We start from the raw sequence: 25,081 nt of genomic DNA, 5'->3' as shown, positions 1-25,081 counted from the left end.
TAAACTTAACCAAAGATGTAAAAGACCTATACAAAGAAAACTACATAACTCTACTAAAAGAAATAGAAGGGGACCTTAAAAGATGGAAAAATATTCCATGTTCATGGATAGGAAGGCTAAATGTCATTAAGATGTCAATTCTACCCAAACTCATCTACAGATTCAATGCAGTCCCAATCAAAATTCCAACAACCTACTTTGCAGACTTGGAAAAGCTAGTTATCAAATTTATTTGGGAAGGGAAGATGCCTCGAATTGCTAAAGACACTCTAAAAAAGAAAAACGAAGTGGGAGGACTTACACTCCCTGACTTTGAAGCTTATTATAAAGCCACAGTTGCCAAAACAGCATGGTACTGGCACAAAGATAGACGTATAGATCAATGGAATCGAATTGAGAATTCAGAGATAGACCCTCAGATCTATGGCCGACTGATCTTTGATAAGGCCCCCAAAGTCACTGAACTGAGCCATAATGGTCTTTTCAACAAATGGGGCTGGGAGAGTTGGATATCCATATCCAAAAGAATGAAAGAGGACCCCTACCTCACCCCCTACACAAAAATTAACTCAAAATGGACCAAAGATCTCAATATAAAAGAAAGTACCATAAAACTCCTAGAAGATAATGTAGGAAAACATCTTCAAGACCTTGTATTAGGCGGCCACTTCCTAGACTTTACACCCAAAGCACAAGCAACAAAAGAGAAAATAGATAAATGGGAACTCCTCAAGCTTAGAAGTTTCTGCACCTCAAAGGAATTTCTCAGAAAGGTAAAGAGGCAGCCAACTCAATGGGAAAAAATTTTTTGAAACCATGTATCTGACAAAAGACTGATATCTTGCATATGTAAAGAAATCCTACAACTCAATGACGATAGTACAGACAGCCCAATTATAAAATGGGCAAAAGATATGAAAAGACAGTTCTCTGAAGAGGAAATACAAATGGCCAAGAAACACATGAAAAAAATGTTCAGCTTCACTAGCTATTAGAGAGATGCAAATTAAAACCACAATGAGATACCATCTAACACCGATTAGAATGGCTGCCATTAAACAAACAGGAAACTACAAATGCTGGAGGGGATGTGGAGAAATTGGAACTCTTATTCACTGTTGGTGGGACTGTATAATGGTTCAGCCACTCTGGAAGTCAGTATGGCAGTTCCTTAGAAAACTAGATATAGAGCTACCATTCGATCCGGCGATTGCACTTCTCGGTATATACCCGGAAGATCGGAAAGCAGTGACACGAACAGATATCTGCACGCCAATGTTCATAGCAGCATTATTCACAATTGCCAAGAGATGGAAACAACCCAAATGTCCTTCAACAGATGAGTGGATAAATAAAATGTGGTATATACACACGATGGAATACTACGCGTCAGTAAGAAGGAACGATCTCGTGAAACATATGACAACATGGATGAACCTTGAAGACATAATGCTGAGTGAAATAAGCCAGGCACAAAAAGAGAAATATTATATGCTACCACTAATGTGAACTTTGAAAAATGTAAAACAAATGGTTTATAATGTAGAATGTAGGGGAACTAGGAGTAGAGAGTAATTAAGGAAGGGGGAACAATAATCCAAGAAGAACAGATAAGCTTTTTAACGTTCTGGGAATGCCCAGAAATGACTATGGTCTGTTAATTTCTGATGGATATAGTAGGAACAAGTTCACAGAAAGGTTGCTATATTATGTTACTTTCTTGGGGTAAAGTAGGAACATGTTGGAAGTTAAGCAGTTATCTTAGGTTAGTTGTCTTTTTCTTACTCCCTTGTTATGGTCTCTTTGAAATGTTCTTTTATTGTATGTTTGTTTTCTTTTTAACTTTTTTTTCATACAGTTGATTTAAAAAAGAAGGGAAAGTTAAAAAAAAAAAAAGAAAGAAAAACAAGGAAAAAAAATGATGTAGTGCCCCCTTGAGGAGCCTGTGGAGAATGCAGGGGTATTCACCTACCCCACCTCCATGGTTGCTAACAAGACCACAGACATAGGGGACTGGTGGTTTGATGGGTTGAGCCCTCTACCATAAGTTTTACCCTTGGGAATACGGTTGCTGCAAAGGAGAGGCTAGGCCTCCCTATATTTGTGCCTAAGAGTCTCCTCCTGAATGCCTCTTTGTTGCTCAGATGTGGCCCTCTCTCTCTGGCTAAGCCAACTTGAAAGGTGAAATCACTGCCCTCCCCCCTACGTGGGATCAGACACCCAGGGGAGTGAATCTCCCTGGCAACGTGGAATATGACTCCCGGGGAGGAATGTAGACCCGGCATCGTGGGACGGAGAACATCTTCTTGACCAAAAGGGGGATGTGAAAGGAAATGAAATAAGCTTCAGTGGCAGAGAGATTCCAAAACAAGCCGAGAGTTCACTCTGGTGGGCACTCTTACGCACACTTTAGACAACCCTTTTTAGGTTCTAAAGAATTGGGGTAGCTGGTGGTGGATAACTGAAACTATCAAACTACAACCCAGAACCCATGAATCTCGAAGACAGATGTATAAAAATGTAGCTTATGAGGGGTGACAATGGGATTGGGAAAGCCATAAGGACCACACTCCACTTTGTCTAGTTTATGGATGGATGAGTAGAAAAATAGGGGAAGGAAACAAACAGACAAAGGTACCCAGTGTTCTTTTTTACTCCAATTGCTCTTTTTCACTCTAATTATTATTCTTGTTATTTTTGTGTGTGTGCTAATGAAGGTGTCAGGGATTGATTTAAGTGATGAATGTACAACTATGTAATGGTACTGTAAACAATCGAAAGTACGATTTGTTTTGTATGACTGCGTGGTATGTGAATATATCTCAATAAAATGATTAAAAAAAAATAGCTAATCCTCTCCTACACATTTGGATAGAATTGGGAGAGGTCTTGTTTGTGGACATGTAAAAAAGAAAAGGATAGTAAATTTAAAAAATGTTCTCTTTCATGTTACTTGAAATCCTTACCACAAGAATCCTGGGAAACAGGATGTTCTGGTTTGCTAATGCTGCAAGAATGCAAAACACCAGAAATGGATTGGCTTTTATTAAAGAGGGTTTATTTGGTTACACAGTTACAGTCTTAAGGCCGTAAAGTGTTCAAGGTAAGGCATCAACAATAGGATACCGTCACTGAAGGATGGCCATTGGCATCCAGAAAACCTCTGTTAGCTCTAAAGGCACGTGGCTGGCATCCGCTTGCTCTCAGGTTGCGTTTCAAAATGGTGTTCTCCAAAATGTTGCTCTTGGGGCGTTTTGTCCTCTCTTAGCTGCAGCTCCTCTTCAAAATGTCACTCTCAGTTGCTCTGAGGTCCTTCTGTCTGTGAACTCCTTTACACAACTCCAGTAATCCAGTTAACACCCACCCTAAATGGGTGGGGTAACACCTCCATGGAAATTATCCAAGCAAACATTTCGTTCACAATTGATTGAATCACATCTCCATGGAAACACTCAATCAAAGGATTCCAATCTAATCAACACTAATACAACTGCCCCACAAGATTTCATCAAAGAATAATGGTGTTTGGGGGCCATGATACATCCAAACCGGCACACAGGATTACTATTTCTTGTGTAAATGAGTTAAAATCAAGATTCAAGGTTAAGTAATTTTCCCAAGACCATTCAAGAGAGAACAGCATAGGTGGAGTTTAAACCCAGGTCTGCCTGATTCTAAACACTATGCCTTATCTTCTGTGCATATTGAGTTACACAGATAAATGTATAAATATATTGCCTTTTATTATTAAACTACTTTACTTTTGTTCATATAGATATGATAACATTTTTTCTAACCAGCTGTATTTTTTCTGCAGGATAATTATGTAAAAATGTCTTTTTTTTTAAGAATTGTCTGAGGATTCTTAAAAATTACTGAGATTGAAAAAATACCATTAATATGTTCTTATTACAGAGTGATGACATTAGCAGGCCAAAATATTTCTCCAGAACCCAAGACTACTTCAAATTCAGAATCAGGTAATAAACAGTGAAACTAATTACTTTCATGATGCTCTCTTTATTTTTGCTGTACTGTAGCATGCATTAAGAAAATTGGTAGCCCGGGAAATAGTAGCTTTTTAACTTAATTATGTGTTAGAAATGAAGGTACGTGGGGTTAGAAAGTGGTTCTTTAACTATTCCCACAACACTCATCATTTATTCATTTAATAAACATTTAATGAGTATGTACTCTGCAAGGCATTGCCATATATACAATGGGAAGTGATACACATTCCCTTCCTTTATGTGTTTCAGTGTTGGAGACGAAGATAAGTAAACAGATATATTGGAGTTATGTGTGATAATTGAAAAATTAAAGGGACCAACAAAATGCTAAACAGTACAGGTAGTCTATTCTTTAATTTATTATTAGAATAAACTAAACAGGATGTTTATATCCTTCCTAACCTGTGCTATATCTCGGATTTCTATTTTCTTTATTTCCTGCAACAATATATATCATCTATTTGGGGGTAAGCTTGAAGAATTGCTGATTTTGCTCCTGTTCGTTAATTGTTTCTAGGAACTAAAAAAATTTTTTGCATACTCTTCACTTTAAGAAGTTGTTTTAATGAGCATTTACTAAATGTAAGGGCTTTATGTTAGGAACTGTGGGTATAGAAATGATTAAGATAGTTTCTGTCCTGGAAGAAATTAGTTTACTGATAAAAACTAAATCTGTAAAAGCGCACTCCCCGGAAGGAGTGGCACCTTTTCCCTTGTAGTCTAATCATTAGGAGGAGGATTTGTTTTATAGAACAAAGAGTAATATATCTTTTTTTTAATTAAATTCAGTTTTATTGAAATACATTCACACACCATACAATCATCCATGATATACAATCCACTGTCCACAGTATGATAACATAGTTATGCGTTCATCACCACAATCTATCTCTGAACATTTTCCTTACATCAGAAAGAACCAGAACAAGAATAAAAAATAAAAGTGAAAAAAGAACACCCAAATCATCCCCCCATCCCACCCCATTTGTCCTTTAGCTTTTATCCCTATTCCTCCACTCATCCATACACTAGATAAAGGGGGTGTGATCCACAAGGTCTTCACAATCACACTGTCACCCCTTGTAATCTACATTATTATATAATTGTCTTCAGGAGTCCAGACTGCTGGGTTGGAGTTTGGTAGTTTCAGGTATTTACTTCTAGCTATTCCAATACATTAAAGCCTAAGAGGTGTTATCTATATAGTGCATAAGAATGTCCACCAGAGTGACTTCTCGACTCCATTTGGAATCTCTCAGCCACTGAAACCATTATGTCTCATTTTGCATCCCCCTTTTGGTCAAGAAGATACTCTCAGTCCCACGATGCTGGGTCCGCATTCATCCCCGGGAGTCATACTCTGCGTTGCCAGGGAGATTTACACTCCTGGGAGTCGGGTCCCACGTAGGGGGGAGGGCAGTGAGTTCACCTGTCGAGATGGCTCAGTTAGAGAGAGAGAGGCCACATCTGAGCAACGAAGAGGTACTCAGGGGGATACTCTTAGGCACCATTACATACAAGTTTAGACTCTCCTTTGTGGTAATGAGCTTCATAAGGGCAAGTCCCATGCTCAAGGGCTCAGCACATCAAACTGCCAGTCCTAATGTTTGTGACAACATCAACACCAGTCCAGGTGAGGATGTCCAACACATCCACACCTTCCCCCAGATCCTTGGGGCTGGGAAGGGGGAGGCTGTAAATATATTTTTTATTATCTGCCCAAAAAAGAGTAATGTATCTTTTGAACAAGACTAGAGAGATAATTAAAAGGGAATGTGGTAGGGGTACCAAAAACAACTTCATGATTTTGCTTAAGTCTCTCCATATAAAAAGTTTTGCTCTGGCTGTGGAAAATATTCTCTATAAAGCTTGAGGGTATGGCAGAATAGTGATTCTGGAATTACATATGCTTTTGTATTTTTGCATTTATGTGGTTAACTGACTTGAAACTTAAAATTAAATAAATTGCATCTTTCTTTAGAGATATTTTAGACACATTCCTTAATTCAGCAAATCTGAGTTCCAGCTCTTTGCCAGGATCTGTACTAATAATATCAAGAAATGACTATATTCCTATCTTCAAAGATCTTATAGTCTAGCTACAGAGACAAAAAAAAAAACAAGAAGGCAACTCTTTCTGGGTCTCCTTTGCAACCTTATCTACCTCTAAAAGCTCTTAAATATGGGAGTTCTTCAAGGCCAGTTCCCAGATTCAAGTATTTTTTCAGTCTGCCTCTTCCTCCTGATATGTATAGGTGTCTTATAATAGGCAGGGCTTCCAAATTTTCTCTCAGCTTAGATGTCTCCTCTGAGGTTAAGACCCTTATATATAGCTGCTATCTGGGCATCTCCTCTCGGACATTTCAGAAGTACCTGAACTCACTTATTCATTCAACTCATTCAGCATATATTTATTAAGCACCTACGATGTGACATGAACTTTTTTAGTCAGTGAGGAACATGACAGAGTCCTTGCCTTAATGGGCTCACATTGTAGTAGAGGAAGACAGATAATAAACAAGTTAAATAAATATGTAACATAATGTCAGGTTGAAATAAGAGCAATGAAGGGAAATAAAGCAGGGTAAAGAGAAATTGTCTGTGACTAGGGATGTTATTTTAGATAGAGTAGTCAAGATAGGCCTCTTTGAGGAGGTGACATTTGTACAGGGCCTGAAGAAGTGCGAGAGTGAGCCATATGAAGATCTGAGATCAGAGCATGCCAGGCAAAGGGCATGAGCATGCCAGGCAAAGGGCAAGTGAAAAGGCATGAGCTGAGAATGTGCTTGGATTCTTTGAAGGAGAAAGAGGCCAGTCTGAGTGGTTGGAAATGTGGTCAGAGAGCTAGACATGTGGTTTAGTGTAGGGTCTTGGAAGCCACAATAAGGGATTTTATTCTAAATGTGATGAGAAAACATTGCCATATTGGAGGAGAGGAATGACATGATCAGATAAATACTGTAGAATTTTTGCTTTGGCTGTCATGTGAACAATAGACAAGGGGTCAAAGAATGGAAGAAAGGAGATTTTGTTACACTATTGCAGTGGTCAGATAATTGTGTCTTGGACTAAGGTGGTATTAATGGTCTGATTTGGAATATATTTAAAGGCAGATGTGCCAGGATTTGCTGATTGGGAATGGTGTTGGGTGAGAGAGAAAATAGAATTCAAGGGTGAGTTCCAAATTCTTGGCTTGAACAACCCAATGAATCGGTGGTATCTGTGGGGTGGCAGTTTCGGAGGATGGTTCATAGATTTGGTTTGAACATATTAAATTTGATCTGGCAACTCACACACATAATGTTACATGAAATATGCTAGACAACAAACATGTAAATGCTGTACAGTTCCTTACATATGAAGTTGAAGAACAGATGATAGAAGTCAGATAGTGGTTACCTTTGGAGGGAAGTACAGGTCAGGAAATACGTATGGGAAACTTCTGGAGTGCTGGAAATGTTTTATATCTTGGTTTGGGTGGTGGTTACATGGGTGAAAATGTATACATTTAAGATTTGTGCCCGTAGTATATATATGGTATTCTTAAACCTTACAAAATTGAGGGGCTTATTAGCCTTCAAGTGGAGATGTCATGAAGGCAATTTGTCACTCAGGAATCTGAAGTTCGGGACAGAGACTATATATGTATATTTGGAATCAGAGTCTAGATGTTTTGAAGCCATAGGATTAGTTGAGGTCACCTAGTGCAAGTAAATACAAAAGAGACATGTAAATAGAATGTAGATGGGACACTCCAATATTTAGATGTAGGGAAGCGGGGAATTATCCAGCACAGGAAACAGACTGAATGGTCAGCGCAGTAGTAGAATAATTTTTTAGTAAAACTATCTCCAACATATTGTTCATACTTATTCTATTGAATGAGACACACTTACAATAAAAATTATTCATTGTTTATCTGAAGTTCAAATTTAACTGGGCATCCTATATTTTATTCGACAACCTTTAGGCTCAATGATGAAGCTGGGAATATGTAAACATAGGAAACATGGAAAGCAGGGCTTTGTATATTAAGTTAAGGAGCTTGAGTTTTAACTTGAAAGCAGGGGAAAGCCTTTGAAGAGTTTTTTTTTTTTAATTTAATAAATTTTATTTTGAAATAAATTCAATCTTACAGGAAGAGTTGCAAAAACAGTACAAACCCCATACATAGAACTCCAGCATACCCCGACCCCCCTCCCCCAATACCCCATCCACTACCTTTAACATCCTGTCACACCACCATTTCTTTCTTTGCCTCCCTCTCTCCCTCCCTATCTGTCGTCCATCATCTATTGCTCTGTCCTCTGAATATGTGAGAGCAAGCTGCACATATCTTTGAACACCTTTGAAGAATTTTAAGAGAAGGATATCAAGTTAAAATTCAAGTATATAAGAAGAAGGATGGCCTGCAGAGGGAGGTGTATTGAAAAACTGCTGGAATAATCTAAAGGGAAACCTTTTGATGGCTTAAACCAAAATTAGTGTTAAGCATTTTTAGAAAGCCAAATTTGTAATGTTAGGTACATAAGATAGGTTGAATGGGCCATATGGCAGACATTTAGTAAATATTTGTTGCTTTGAATTGAGTCTGGAGAGTGAGGAAAGGGGGAGAATAGAGAGTGAAGAGAAGCTATAGAAGGGGCCAAACAGGGAAGATGTTCATGCCTGTTGTGCTGAAGTCTAATGAGGTAAGGACAGGAAAGGTTTCTGCCAATATCAATAGGGATGAAACTAAATTGCTGTGGGAGTGAATAGGAGGACAGGGAGTAAAGTTAGTATGGGTAGACAGCTCTTTGAAGAAACTTGCCTATGGATTAGAGGAGAAAGGAGCTGTAGCAGGAGGATGTGGGATACAGGGAAAGTTTTTTTTAAGATGAGAGACGCTTGAGCAAGTTTTAAGTACTGGTAGAAATGTTCCAGTATAAAGGGAGAGGCTGACTATACAGAAGAGCAGGAATAGTAGGCTAATTAATAAAGAGCTTTAATCACATATAACTTTCTTTACTAATTGAAAGGAAAATTTTTATATTGAGTTTTTTTTACTTCTGTGAAACCCAAAGCTGTTGAAAAAGATATTTTTAAGGATCTTTTCTCATATCTCTAGTAAGTCAGATATTCAACATATACTAAGTTTTCCCTTTAACACTATTACAAAGACACAGTCGTTAAAATCAGTATTTCCAACTTTGAGGCCTCTTGTGCTCTGTACATACAGTTAATGATAGCTTAAATAATTAGAATATTAAATTGTGTTTTTATTTATAGATCCTGCAGCTTGTGAAGTTTATCTTCCTGAGAAAACTTGCCCTCCAAACCCTGAAAAAACAAAGAAAAAAGCAAGTATTGATGGAGAATAACTACATAAATCATAAATTTCATTAATATAGGACATATTTTTAACCAATACTTTTATAGGAATTATTTTCAGCTATTTAGATCAATAATTTAGAACATTTTTTGGAATTTAGCAATGAAGTTATTATGAAAACTACACAGCATATACATGGATAGATACTCCATATAAGTTTAAGAACAGAGAATTAAATTTGCTTTGTAATTTTTCCAACTTCCCTGTGGATAATGGATACCAATTAATCACTAATTTAAAGTAGAAATAAGAAATTCACTATGTAGCCAGAGCAGTGTTTTATGTTGAGGAATACTTGTGAATCAGTAGTATACTTGTCCTGGAATCTGGATGTCTTTGGGGAGGAATTTGGACTTTATTTTGTATGTAGCAGGAGCTACTATTTGAGTGGCTATTCAATGCTATGGGTTATCCTAAGTACTTTACAGTAATTAAATCTTTTCTTTGTGTCATGCCTGTTAGTTAAGTAGTTTTATCCCTATTTTATAGCTGAGAAAAGTGACACTTAGCTGTTAACAGATTTATTCAGACAGCTCAGCTCATGATACTACACCGTGTCATCTTTTCATTACACCATGCTGTTAGTTGTATAAATTGGGGGAAGAATTGAAGAAGGGCAAGAGTGTCAGCAGGAAGACCCATTAGCAGGCAGTTGCAAAGATTTTGGTGAGAGATCATGTTGGTTTGCACTATAGTGTTTGGTAGGAAAGGTGGAGAGATATGGCAAAATGCCAGTAGAATTGGTGGATTAGATATAGGGGATGAATGAGTGATAACAGTCAAGATAACAGTTTCTGTCTTGAGTAGCTTTGGTGGATAATTGTGATACAGTGGACATTAATGTGATAGGAAAGACAGGAAGTCTGAGAGTGCAGAAGTTGGAGATGTTGGGTCATTGACTATAGATTTGGAGATTAGGACACTACATGGAAGTGTACAGTATTATAGATGTTTTTAAAAGTCATGGAAATGGATGAAATCACTTGGGAAAGAGTTAACTATAGAGTGACAAAGAGAAGAGGGTCCAGAATTAATACCTGTAAAAACTCTCAATAGTCAGGTTGAAAGGGAGAAGGAGGAGAGAAGGAGGAAAATAATGTCAGTGCATTTAGAATCATGAAGAAAACTGGTGACTTTAGCAAGTACAATTTTTGTGGACTAGTGTTCTAGTTTGCTAATGCTGCCAGAATGCAAAACACCAGAGATGGATTGGCTTTTATAAAAGGGGGTTTATTTGGTTACACAGTTACAGTCAAAGTGTCCAAGGTAATGCATCAACGATCAGGTACCTTCACTGAAGGATGGCCGATGGCATCCAGAAAACCTCTGTTAGCTGGAAAGGTACCTGGCTGGCTTCTGCTCCAATGTTGTGGTTTCAAAATGGCTTTCTCCCAGGACGTTCCTCTCTAGGATACAGTTCCTCAAAAATTCCACTCTTAGTTGCACGTGGGGTATTTTTCCTCTTAGCTTCTCCGGAGCAAGAGTCTGCTTCCAACGGCCATCTTCAAAATGTCTCTCATCTGAAGCTCCTGTGCTTTCTTCAAAGTGTCCCTCTTGGCTGTAGCTCCTCTTCAAAATGTAACTCACAGCTGCACTGTGTTCCCTCTGCCTGTCAGCTCATTTATATATCTCCACTGATCAAGGCCCTCCCTGAATGGGTGGGGCCACGCCTCCATGGAAATATCTCATCAGAGTTATCGCCTACAGTTGGGTGGGGCACATTTCCATGCAAATCTAATCAGCACCAAAACGTCTGCCCCACAAGAGTGCATCAAAGAATATGGCTTTTTCTGGGGGACATAATATGTTCAAACTGGCACAGCTAGTGAGAGACATGTCATATTGGGACAAGCTGAAGACTTATATAGAAGGTCAGATCTAAGGCCTATATAGAGTTTGCCTTTCAAGGGGAGTAGAAGAAAAAGAAAAGTAGATGGAGGGAGGGGTGGGGTTGGAATAAATGTTTTTGTTTTGTTTTAAGATCAGATATAGCAGATCAATTTTGAGGGCTAATGGGAATGATGGGAGGGAGGAAGAGGGAATAGTTGAATATACCTCAGAAGGTAACTAGAGCTTCCCTGTGGCCTGAAGAATTAGTTAAACTCAAACTGAATACCATTTTTTAGCCTGAGGCCATCAAAAATTTTCCCCATACTTTCAGCATTTTCCTTTCTTTCCTTCTTCACTGCCCCATGATTGCCTCTCCCTCCCCTGCTTCCATGTCTACTATCTCAGTTTTATCCTCCACCAATTTAAACACATGCACAATTCTATACAAATCAAGTATCTTGTAATTTGTGTGTCACATCTTGCATTAAATCCCATTTCTTATGCTCTTGTATGTTCTGTACCTTCTCAAAAGCTGAGCTTTTAGCAGGTGACTCTTATTGAGTTCAGCTCTACCATCTCTGGGATTTTAGTATGTAAAAACTCCCAAATAATGTAAAATAATGGCCAGTAAGCACATGAAAAGATGCTCAACCTTATTAGTCAGTAGAGAAGTGCAACTCAAAACCACAATGAGATGCCACTTCACACCCATTAGGATGGCTATACTAAAAAAGACAGATAACAACAAAGTTTTACAGGAATGTGGAGAAATTGGAACTCTCATACATTGCTGGTGGAACTGTAAAGTAGTGAAACTGCTTTGGAAAACAGGTTGACAGTTCAAAAATTTAAAAATGGATTTACCGTATGACCCAGCAATTCTTCTAGGTTTATACCTGAGAGAAAATGACAACATATGTCCACACAAAAATTTGTGCATAAATATTTATAGCTGCATTATTCATAGTAGCCAAAAAGTGGAAACAATCCAAATGACCATCAAATGATGAATGGTTAAAATGTGGTATATCCACACAATAGAATATTATTCGACTATAAAAGGGAATGAAGTACTGATACATGCTACAACATGAAGGAACCTTGTAAAGTTTGTGTTAAGTGAAAGAAGCCAGTCACAAAAGACCACATATTTTATGATTCCATTTGGATGAAACATCCAGGATAGGCAAACCTATAGAGACAGAATATAGATTAATGGCTGCACCAGTGGTTACTGGTGGGGGCAGGATGGGGACTGAATGCTAATGGGCACAGAATTTCTTCTGAGAGCGATAAAAATGTTCTAAAATTGATTGTGGTGATTGTTGCACAATCCTGTGATATACTGAAAACCATTGAATTTTATACTTTAAATGGAAAAGTTGTATAGTATGTGAATTATATCTCAATAAAGCTATTTAAAAACACAACTTCCATATATCATCATGTGAAAGAGTAAACTCTTTGAAAATACGAGGAGGGATAAGATCTGGAGTATATGTGGAAGAACTGACCTTTAAAAAAGGAGAGATACTTGCATTGTGATAAATTTGTAGATCTAATGGTGGCAGGGCTGGCTTCTTAAGTGTGCAGTCTGTGCAACTACACAAGGCCTCATACCTAGATGGGCCCCACACTTGGTTTAATGCTCTTCAGTTGCCATCTTGAAATGCTAATAATTTTTGTAACAAGGGGCCCAACATTTGTACTTTGAACTGAACCCTAAAAATTATGAGTCCTAATTGGTGGCATCCTGCTGATGGCTTTTATTGTTGCAGTGAAGTGTGAGGCAAGGCCATCAGCTTGAGAATGGCAGAGGAAGGAGGCCTAGAGGTTTAAGTTAAGGAGCAGGTATGAAGTTGTCATGAAGAGCCAAAGAACTATAATAGAGTTGTTAATCTGTGGATACTCCTTTTGAGTTTGTGGTGACTTCAATATGCCAAATTGTACATTTTTCTCTAGCACTCAGTTGCAGTGGAGGCACAAAGAATATGGATGTCAGAGTTCATATAGGAGTAGGTATTTTTCAGGCGTGTGTGATAGAAGGAGAGATGGGTAAGAAAGTAATTATGATAGATGAAGGCATTTAAGCTAGATAAGGAAAGAAGTGAAGACAAGAGAAGGCTAATGGATGAAGAGAAAATGGCAGGATCAGTGAATTGGAGATTTCAATGAGGGAGGAGCTTGTTTCATGAAAACTCTTCAGCAGAGGTTGGAAGAATTTAGGAAGCTATTTGAATTGGTTATTCTGTAGTTTCTGTCAATGATAAGGGCTAAGGTTTGATCATGGAGTGAGTTACTGAAATGGCATGAGGACAAAAACTTATTAGAAATACAGAGATCAAGGAACTGAGAAGCCATTGGTTGGATGGGTCATCCACTTGGATGATGAAATTGCTAAGAAATAAGAGAGAAAGCTGTGAGCAATGTGTGAAGTCTTCAGTGAAAGGAAGAAGTCAGTAGATGCCATGATAGCTTACTGTTTGCGCCATACCCTTGTTCATTCTTTGGCTTAGAATATACTATGGTGGCTTAGAGCTATGTTCCCCAGAAAAACATATTTTTAATCATAATCCATACCCATGGGTGTGAACCCTTGTAAACAGGACACCTTTTAAGATGTGGTACGGGGGAGAGGCGGGGCAAGATGGCAGACTGCTGAGCTGTATGTTTTAGTTACTCCTCCAGGAAAGTAGGTAAAAAGCCAGGAACTGCGTGGACTGGACACCACAGAGCAATCTGTCTTTGGGCATACTTCATACAACACTCATGAAAACGTGGAACTGCTGAGATCAGCGAAATCTGTAAGTTTTTGCGGCCAGGGGACCCGCGCCCCTCCCTGCCAGGCTCAGTCCCGGGGGAGGAGGGGCTGTCAGCTCCAGGAAGGAGAAGGGAGAATTGCAGTGGCTGCTCTTATGGGAAACTCATTCTACTGATTCAAACTCCAACCATAGATAGACTGAGACCAGACACCAGAGACTCTGAGAGCAGCCAGCCCAGCAGAGAGGAGACAGGCATAGAAAAAGAACAACACGAAAAACTCCAAAATAAAAGCAGAGGATTTTTGGAGTTCTGGTGAACACAGAAAGGGGAAGGGCGGAGATCAGGCCTTGAGGCGCATATGCAAATCCCGAAGCAAGGCTGATCTCTCTGCCCTGTGCACCTTTCCTTAATGGCCCTGGTTGCTTTGTCTATTAGCATTTCAATAACCCATTAGATCTCTGAGGAGGGCCGGTTTTTTTTTTTTTTTTTTTTTTTTTTTTTAAATCCTTTTTGCTTTTTCTAAAACAATTACTCTAAGAAGCTCAATACAGAAAGCTTCAAAGAATTGAAATTTGGGCACGTCAAATCAAGAGCAGAACTAAGAGAGCTCTGAGACAAAAGGCAATAATCCAGCGGCTGAGAAAATTCACTAAACAACACAACTTCCCAAGAAAAGGGGGGTGTCCGCTCACAGCCACCATCCTGGTGGACAGGAAACACTCCTGCCCATCGCCAGCCCCATAGCCCAGAGCTGCCCCAGACAACCCAGTGTGACGGAAGTGCTTCAAATAACAGGCACACACCACAAAACTGGGCATGGACATTAGCCTTCCCTGCAACCTCAGCTGAATGTCCCAGAGCTGGGAAGGGGGAGCAGTGTGAATTAACAGAGCCCCATTCAGCCATCATTTGAGCAGACTGGGAGCCTCCCAACACAGCCCAGCAGCCCAGAACTGCCCTGGGGGGACGGCACTCACCTGTGACATAGCACAGTCATCCCTCAACAGAGGACCCGGGGTGCACAGCCTGGAAGAGGGGCCCACTTGCAAGTCTCAGGAGCCATACGCCAATACCAAAGACTTGTGGGTCAGTGGCAGAGACAAACTGTGGCAGGACTGAACTGAAGGATTAGACTATTGCAGTAGCTTTAAAACTCTAGGATCATCAGAGAAATTTGACTGTTAGGGCCACCCCCCCCTCCCCGACTGCCCAGAAACACGCCCCACATACAGGGCAGGCAACACCAACTACACACGCAAGCTTGGTACACCAATTGGGCCCCACAAGACTCACTCCCCCACTCACCAAAAAGGCTAAGCAGGGGAGATCTGGCTTGTGGAGAACAGGTGGCTCGTGGACGCCACCTGCTGGTTAGTTAGAGAAAGTGTACTCCACGAAGCTGTAGATCTGATAAATTAGAGATAAGGACTTCAATAGGTCTACAAACCCTAAAAGAACCCTATCAAGTTCAGCAAATGCCACGAGGCCAAAAACAACAGAAAATTATAAAGCATATGAAAAAACCAGACGATATGGATAACCCAAGCCCAAGCACCCAAATCAAAAGACCAGAAGAATCACTCTGGTGGGCACTCTTACGCACACTTTAGACAACCTTTTTTAGGTTCTAAAGAATTGGGGTAGCTGGTGGTGGATACCTGAAACTATTAAACTACAACCCAGAACCCATGAATCTCGAAGACAGTTGTATAAAAATGTAGCTTATGAGGGGTGACAGTGGGATTGGGAATGCCATAAGGACCAAACTCCACTTTGTCTAGTTTATGGATCGATGTGTAGAAAAGTAGGGGAAGCAAACAAACAGACAAAGGTACCTAGTGTTCTTTTTTACTTCAATTGCTCTTTTTCACTCTAATTATTATTCTTGTTATTTTTGTGTGTGTGCTAATGAAGGTGTCAGGGATTGATTTAGGTGATGAATGTACAACTATGTAATGGTACTGTAAACAATCGAAAGTACAATTTGTTTTGTATGACTGCGTGGTATGTGAATATATCTCAATAAAATGATGATTAAAAAAAAAAAAAAAAAAAAAAAAAAAAAAAAAAAAAAAGACCAGAAGAGACACACCTAGAGCAGCTACTCAAAGAACTAAAGATGAACAATGAGACCATAGTACGGGATATGAAGGAAATCAAGAAGACCCTAGAAGAGCATAAAGAAGACATTGCAAGACTAAATAAAAAAATGGATGATCTTATGGAAATTAAAGAAACTGTTGACCAAATTAAAAAGATTCTGGACACTCATAGTACAAGACTAGAGGAAGTTGAACAACGAATCAGTGACCTGGAAGATGACAGAATGGAAAATGAAAGCATAAAAGAAAGAATGGGGAAAAAAATTGAAAAACTCGAAATGGACCTCAGGGATATGATAGATAATATGAAACGTCCGAATATAAGACTCATTGGTGTCCCAGAAGGGGAAGACAAGGGTAAAGGTCTAGGAAGAGTATTCAAAGAAATTGTTGGGGAAAACTTCCCAAATCTTCTAACAACATAAATACACAAATCATAAATGCTCAGCGAACTCCAAATAGAATAAATCCAAAAAAACCCACTCCGAGACATATACTGATCACACTGTCAAACATAGAAGAGAAGGAGCAAGTTCTGAAAGCAGCAAGAGAAAAGCAATTCACCACATACAAAGGAAACAGCATAAGACTAAGTAGTGACTACTCAGCAGCCACCATGGAGGCGAGAAGGCAGTGGCACGATATATTTAAAATTCTGAGTGAGAGGAATTTCCAGCCAAGAATACTTTATCCAGCAAAGCTCTCCTTCAAATTTGAGGGAGAGCTTAAATTTTTCACAGACAAAGAAATGCTGAGAGAATTTGCTAACAAGAGACCTGCCCTACTGGAGATACTAAAGGGAGCCCTACAGACAGAGAAACAAAGACAGGACAGAGAGACTTGGAGAAAGGTTCAGTACTAAAGAGATTCGGTATGGGTACAATAAAGGATATTAATAGAGAGAGGGAAAAATATGGCAAACATAATCCAAAGGATAAGATGGCCGATTCAAGAAATGCCTTCACGGTTTTAACGTTGAATGTAAATGGATTAAACTCCCCAATTAAAAGATATAGATTCGCAGAATGGATCAAAAAAATGAACCATCAATATGTTGCATACAAGAGACTCATCTTAGACACAGGGACACAAAGAAACTGAAAGTGAAAGGATGGAAAAAAATATTTCATGCAAGCTACAGCCAAAAGAAAGCAGGTGTAGCAATATTAATCTCAGATAAAATAGACTTCAAATGCAGGCATGTTTTGAGAGACAAAGAAGGCCACTACATACTAATAAAAGGGGCAATTCAGCAAGAAGAAATAACAATCGTAAATGTCTATGCACCCAATCAAGGTGCCACAAAATACATGAGAGAAACATTGGCAAAACTAAAGGAAGCAATTGATGTTTCCACAATAATTGTGGGAGACTTCAACACATCACTCTCTCCTATAGATAGATCAACCAGACAGAAGACCAATAAGGAAATTGAAAACCTAAACAATCTGATAAATGAATTAGATTTAACAGACATCTACAGGACATTACATCCCAAATCACCAGGATACACATACTTTTCTAGTGCTCACGGAACTTTCTCCAGAATAGATCATATGCTGGGACATAAAACAAGCCTCAATAAATTTAAAAAGATTGAAATTATTCAAAGCACATTCTCTGACCACAATGGAATACAATTAGAAGTCAATAACCATCAGAGACTTAGAAAATTCACAAATACCTGGAGGTTAAACAACACACTCCTAAACAATCAGTGGGTTAAAGAAGAAATAGCAAGAGAAATTGCTAAATATATAGAGACGAATGAAAATGAGAACACAACATACCAAAACCTGTGGGATGCAGCAAAAGCAGTGCTAAGGGGGAAATTTATAGCACTAAACGCATATATTAAAAAGGAAGAAAGAGCCAAAATCAAAGAACTAATGGATCAACTGAAGAAGCTAGAAAATGAACAGCAAACCAATCCTAAACCAAGTACAAGAAAAGAAATAACAAGGATTAAAGCAGAAATAAATGACATAGAGAACAAAAAAACAATAGAAAGGATAAATATCACCAAAAGTTGGTTCTTTGAGAAGATCAACAAGATTGACAAGCCCCTAGCTAGACTGACAAAATCAAAAAGAGAGAAGACCCATATAAACAAAATAATGAATGAAAAAGGTGACATAACTGCAGATCCTGAAGAAATTAAAAAAATTATAAGAGGATATTATGAACAACTGTATGGCAACAAACTGGATAATGTAGAAGAAATGGACAATTTCCTGGAAACATATGAACAGCCTAGACTGACCAGAGAAGAAACAGAAGACCTCAACCAACCCATCACAAGCAAAGAGATCCAATCAGTCATCAAAAATCTTCCCACAAATAAATGCCCAGGGCCAGATGGCTTCACAGGGGAATTCTACCAAACTTTCCAGAAAGAACTGACACCAATCTTACTCAAACTCTTTCAAAACATTGAAAAAAATGGAACACTACCTAACTCATTTTATGAAGCTAACATCAATCTAATACCAAAACCAGGCAAAGATGCTACAAAAAAGGAAAACTACCGGCCAATCTCCCTAATGAATATAGATGCAAAAATCCTCAACAAAATACTTGCAAATCGAATCCAAAGACACATTAAAAAAATCATACACCATGACCAAGTGGGGTTCATTCCAGGCATGCAAGGATGGTTCAACATAAGAAAAACAATCAATGTATTACAACACATTAAAAACTCAAAAGGGAAAAATCAATTGATCATCTCAATAGATGCTGAAAAAGCATTTGACAAAATCCAACATCCCTTTTTGATAAAAACACTTCAAAAGGTAGGAATTGAAGGAAACTTCCTCAACATGATAAAGAGCATATATGAAAAACCCACAGCCAGCATAGTACTCAATGGTGAGAGACTGAAAGCCTTCCCTCTAAGATCAGGAACAAGACAAGGATGCCCGCTGTCACCACTGTTATTCAACATTGTGCTGGAAGTGCTAGCCAGGGCAATCCGGCAAGACAAAGAAATAAAAGGCATCCAAATTGGAAAAGAAGAAGTAAAACTGTCATTGTTTGCAGATGATATGATCTTATATCTAGAAAACCCTGAGAAATCAACGATACACCTACTAGAGCTAATAAACAAATTTAGCAAAGTAGCGGGATACAAGATTAATGCACGTAAGTCAGTAATGTTTCTATATGCTAGAAATGAACAAACTGAAGAGACACTCAAGAAAAAGATACCATTTTCAATAGCAACTAAAAAAATCAAGTACCTAGGAATAAACTTAACCAAAGATGTAAAAGACCTATACAAAGAAAACTACATAACTCTACTAAAAGAAATAGAAGGGGACCTTAAAAGATGGAAAAATATTCCATGTTCATGGATAGGAAGGCTAAATGTCATTAAGATGTCAATTCTACCCAAACTCATCTACAGATTCAATGCAATCCCAATCAAAATTCCAACAACCTACTTTGCAGACTTGGAAAAGCTAGTTATCAAATTTATTTGGAAAGGGAAGATGCCTCGAATTGCTAAAGACACTCTAAAAAAGAAAAACGAAGTGGGAGGACTTACACTCCCTGACTTTGAAGCTTATTATAAAGCCACAGTTGCCAAAACAGCATGGTACTGGCACAAAGATAGACATATAGATCAATGGAATCGAATTGAGAATTCAGAGATAGACCCTCAGATCTATGGCCGACTGATCTTTGATAAGGCCCCTAAAGTCACCGAACTGAGCCATAATGGTCTTTTCAACAAATGGGGCTGGGAGAGTTGGATATCCATATCCATTTAACGTTCTGGGGATGCCCAGAAATGAGTATGGTCTGTTAATTTCTGATGGATGTAGTAGGAACAAGTTCACTGAAATGTTGCTGTATTATGTAACTTTCTTGGGGTAAAGTAGGAACATGTTGGAAGTTAAGCAGTTATCTTAGGTTAGTTGTCTTTTTCTTACTCCCTTGCTATGGTCTCTTTGAAATGTTTTTTTATTGTATGTTTGTTTTCTTTTTAACTTTTTTTTCATACAGTTGATTTGAAAAAAGAAGGGAAAGTTAAAAAAAAAAAAAAAAAGAAAAAAGACAAACAAGGGAAAAAAAAAAAAAAAAAAGATGTAGTGCCCCCTTAAGGAGCCTGTGGAGAATGCAGGGGTATTCGCCTACCCCACCTCCATGGTTGCTAACATGACCACAGACATAGGGGACTGGTGGTTTGATGGGTTGAGCCCTCTACCATAAGTTTTACCCTTGGGAAGACGGCTGCTGCAAAGGAGAGGCTAGGCCTCCCTGTATTTGTGCCTAAGAGTCTCCTCCTGAATGCCTCTTTGTTGTTCAGATGTGGCCCTCTCTCTCTGGCTAAGCCAACTTGAAAGGTGAAATCACTGCCCTCCCCCCTACGTGGGATCAGACACCCAGGGAAGTGAATCTCCCTGGCAACGTGGAATATGACTCCCGGGGAGGAATGTAGACCCGGCATCGTGGGATGGAGAACATCTTCTTGACCAAAAGGGGGATGTGAAAGGAAATGAAATAAGCTTCAGTGGCAGAGAGATTCCAAAACGAGCCGAGAGATCACTCTGGTGGGCACTCTTACGCACACTTTAGACAACCTTTTTTAGGTTCTAAAGAATTGGGGTAGCTGGTGGTGGATACCTGAAACTATTAAACTACAACCCAGAACCCATGAATCTCGAAGACAGTTGTATAAAAATGTAGCTTATGAGGGGTGACAGTGGGATTGGGAATGCCATAAGGACCAAACTCCGCTTTGTCTAGTTTATGGATGGATGTGTAGAAAAGTAGGGGAAGCAAACAAACAGACAAAGGTACCTAGTGTTCTTTTTTACTTCAATTGCTCTTTTTCACTCTAATTATTATTCTTGTTATTTTTGTGTGTGTGCTAATGAAGGTGTCAGGGATTGATTTAGGTGATGAATGTACAACTATGTAATGGTACTGTAAACAATCGAAAGTACAATTTGTTTTGTATGACTGCGTGGTATGTGAATATATCTCAATAAAATGATGATTAAAAAAAAAAAAAAAAAAAGATGTGGTACAACTGAATCAGGATGGGTCTTAATCCTATTACTGAAGGCCTTATAGGGAAGGCCACAGAGAGAGAAATGCAGATGGAACAGGCAGAACCTAAAAGTCAATGTAACTGGAAGAGAAGGAAAAAGCCAGGAGAGGCCACCATATGTATTGTCATGTGACAGAAGAGCCAAAGACCAGGGGTAGCTGGCAGCTGGCCCCAGAATGCCAGTCTTCTCAAAGAAAGCATTGCCTTGATAATGCCTTGAGTTTGGACTTCTCCTAGTCTCTAAACTGTGAGCCAATAAATTCCTGTTGTAAGCCAACCTACTTCATGGTATTTGTTTTAATACCCAGGAAACTAAAACATATACCTTACAGCTATTCTGGTTTCCTCCCCTTTCCTCTCTCTACCCTCCACTCAATCTCCTACCCCAACTCAAAATCTTGTCATTCTTTCAAGACCCAACTCAAACTGCCCATCTCCATTTTATGTTAAATATATTTAAACTTTGAAAAATATTACTAATACAAACTGAAAGTATAAGACAAAGTACATAATTGAGGGTAAGCAGTAAGCAGTCACCAAACAGTCTGCAGTTTCAATAAGGGGGTTAATTGGTAAAGCAACACACTGTCTTGTAGTCGTGGCTTCCTGATGGTTTGGAGTGGGCTTTGTTCCTTAAATGCAGATTACTGCATAGTAAAGACAGCTATATAAATATATTTAGTGTTTTCCCTAAAATTTAATTTAAATATTGATAAATAGGCCTCATTAGCATTTGTTTTCTTTTTACAAAAAAACTTTTTGAGAGATGTTACCTAAATGTGGTAAGGGAATGTTTGGGGCTGGATAGACTTAATACTAGTTTGGTTTTCAATAAATGTTTTCTTTAAATATATAGAAAACCTTTTTCTAGAAATACATGTATCTCTAAAACTTTTTTTAAGTTAAAGGAATAAAACATAAGGTATATGTGATGGTTAGGTTCATGTGTCAACTTGGCCAGGTGACCCAGCTGTCTGGTCAAGCAAACACTGGCCTAACAGTTGCTGTGAGGATTTTTAAAGCTGGTTAATAAACCAACAGGCTGGTTTATTAAATCATCAGTCAATTGACTGCAGCTGTGACTGATGACTCACCAAAGGGTGTGTCTTCCACAATGAGAGAATGCAATTGGCTGGATTTAATCCAATTAATCAGTTGAAGACTTATAAGCAAGACAGATAGAGGACCTTCACTTCTTCGGCTGCCCAGTGAAGCATTTCCTGAGGAGTTCATTGAAGTTGCCGGTTCGTTTCCTGAGGAGTTCATCGAACACGTTCCTCGAAGATTCCAGTTCATTTCCTGAGGAGTTCCGTTGAAGTTGCCGGTTCATTTCCTGATGAGTTCATCGGATATCTTCCTTGGAGTTGACAGTTTGTTGACGGCTCTACAGAATTTGGACTCGTGCATACCCACAGTTGTGTGAGTCACTTTTACAATTTGATAATCAGAAACACCTCTCATTGATTCTGTTTCCCTAGAGAACCCTAACTAATACAGTATAATAAAAAATAAGATGTCAGAGAAGTATTGGAAATGTCTTTTAGCACTATGAAATATATTTCTTGATTATAAATTTAGTTCAGACTGAGACTCTGATCCTAGAGATAAAAATTTTCAAACTAAGTTAAATTCCCATCATCTAAGAATCAAGATTCCATTATCCCATCATAGGTTTGCTCTTAAAAGCATGTAGGTAGCTCAGTTACCAAAATTCTGCTGCTTCAGCCCATGGAACTTGTGTTGGTAAGCACTAGCCTTTTATTAACCTGATAAGTCTTAGAAATACATAAAAAGGAAAATGCGCCTATTGGGAATACTTAGTCATAACTTCTTAGTAAATCTAGGAAAAAATGCAGGAAGCTACTTAATATATACAGGCTAAAATCGGTCTGACACTTGGCAATTGTGTCAGTTGAGAACACTGGGAAGCAGACATTGAGACAGAATTAGAAGTGCACGTGGTTTATTGGAGGGAATAATACCCGAGAAAGGAAAGCAGGGAAGAAGCAGGATTGGGCAGAGATAGCCTCAGTCTTCAGTGCAGATCTGACAAAATCTTGCCCAACCCAACTGGGGGTTCTAGAACAAAGATTGCTCATTAGAGGAGTCTTATGTTGGGCAAAAATGATTATGCCCTGTTACCTCTGGTGTGTTCAGATATTGATGGGAAGAGGGGCTGCCTGTAAAGAGCATGGACTTGGCTTGAAATCTGACATAAATGCTAAAGATTTTCAGCTGAAGGCTATTGGCTAATTGTACTCCTTGCAGTAGAACTCTGATTCTCTGATCCTGTCTCTTTTTCCCCTTGCTCTGTCTCTTGCTCTCTTTTGCTTTTTGTCTGCCTATTGCTCTGACTCTCTGCCTCTTGTCATAGTCAAGAAAAAGGAAATGAGTCTGCATTCTACTTTATGATTTCTTTAACTTTGATGTTCCATAAATGAAAATATTTATGAACATTTAATCTTATGTATTTTAAACAATTACCCTTGTTATGTTTTTAATTGTTTATTTATTAAATATTATTAAATATTTTATTATTTATTTATAAAACATATATGTTTTTACCATTCCAGAAATAACCTATAATCCCTTTCCATCAAAAGTGCAATAATATACTAGGAATTAAACAAATGCTGAAAGTAAAATATCTTTCTTAGCAATTAACAGAGATAACCAAAGCATCATTTCCTACTTCAAAATGCTTTCATAATGTCAACCCAAGTATTCTCATATAATTGTTAAACCACATTAAATTTGGAAGTTATTTGACCTAGCTTGATCCAGCAAATTCTTTAGTTATTTATCTGGTGGTTTAAAATTTAACAGATTAAAGATTTTATTAGTATGACACAATATGCTCTATTCTGTTAACTTTAAGTTGTGGTTTCACTGTACCAAAGTAGCTCATATCTTTCTGCTATTCAATTCCCCTGTTTCATGAAACATTTATAGATAACAAATTCCACTATTCCTGATAAGAAAAGTAGAGGCCTGTTAACAAGTACTCCATCTTCACATACTGGTGGTTTTGTGGTAAGTTTTTGCATTTGGCATTTGTATTGTCTGTTTTCTGACTCCCCCTGCCTTTCTATTTTTCTACACTTTTTTATATCGGGAATGTTGGCTACAGAGAATAGTGTCTATATTTTTATGTTGCACAAACACACTTTCATTCAAAGTATGTACTCTATACACTGGTATACATGTAAGAGAGAAAGATTATAATACCCCAGCACAAAACAGGGTTCTTCTTTGATTCAGCTAAACAATAGGACAACATCAAGTAGTCCTCTTTATGGGTACAGGCCTCACAGAAGTTCATGTAGCAGCTTATATAGAAGTCTGGGGACAGCTGAGGCACAAGGACATGAGATACATATTGAGTAAGTGTGGGAACCACCTTTCTCACAGGAGTCAGTGTCTTTTATACCAATACATAGACATAGCTTCCAGGGTCCCGACAAGGGCCGTGCCTAATTACAAGAATCACTTCATTCAGGGAAACCCAAATTATGGTGTCTTTTTTAGTATTTATTTATATATACTGCATTTATAGTTCCTTCTGGTCCCGATACAATTTAACATAATCAGGTGTCATTTTTATCATAGACAATGTTGCATGCTAACACAGTTAACATTCTTTCCCTTAGTAGATTCCTAGGGGATCAGAGTTAGAGAGTTAACCAAAGATCAGATTTCTATGCTAGGGAAAAAGGTTTTGTTAATACTCTGCTCATAAACACTCTTTCCAGTGCTGTAAAGTTAGTACTTTTCCCAAAAAATGACTGGCTTCAATATATACATTTTTTATTTATTCCTATTTGATATTTGGGGTTAAAAATTTATAGTTCAGGAATAAATGTACCAAAATGAGTTTTTCCCTACAAAACTAATTTATTAACTATTTTACAACTATCAGCATCTTTTTTATTGAGATATAGTT

At 38.3% G+C, this 25,081-nt stretch overlaps 1 protein-coding gene across 1 annotated transcript in view; it reads left to right on the top strand.

Annotated features, from left to right (window-relative positions):
* MEIKIN (meiotic kinetochore factor) overlaps nt 1–25,081 on the top strand; it is a 172,422-nt gene that overhangs the window by 81,807 nt on the left and 65,534 nt on the right. Inside the window, exons 8-10 of the mRNA XM_037800912.1 lie at nt 3,916–3,980; nt 9,279–9,349; nt 24,091–24,171. Of these exons, the coding sequence (XP_037656840.1) occupies nt 3,916–3,980; nt 9,279–9,349; nt 24,091–24,171 (217 nt within the window). The remainder of the gene's footprint in view (nt 1–3,915; nt 3,981–9,278; nt 9,350–24,090; nt 24,172–25,081) is intronic.

The sequence above is a fragment of the Choloepus didactylus genome, chromosome 13 (assembly GCF_015220235.1).
Source record: "Choloepus didactylus isolate mChoDid1 chromosome 13, mChoDid1.pri, whole genome shotgun sequence".
NCBI classification, from domain to species: domain Eukaryota; kingdom Metazoa; phylum Chordata; class Mammalia; order Pilosa; family Megalonychidae; genus Choloepus; species Choloepus didactylus.
Note: the sequence above shows the minus strand (reverse complement) of the source record. Positions and strands in the feature narration are given on the sequence as shown.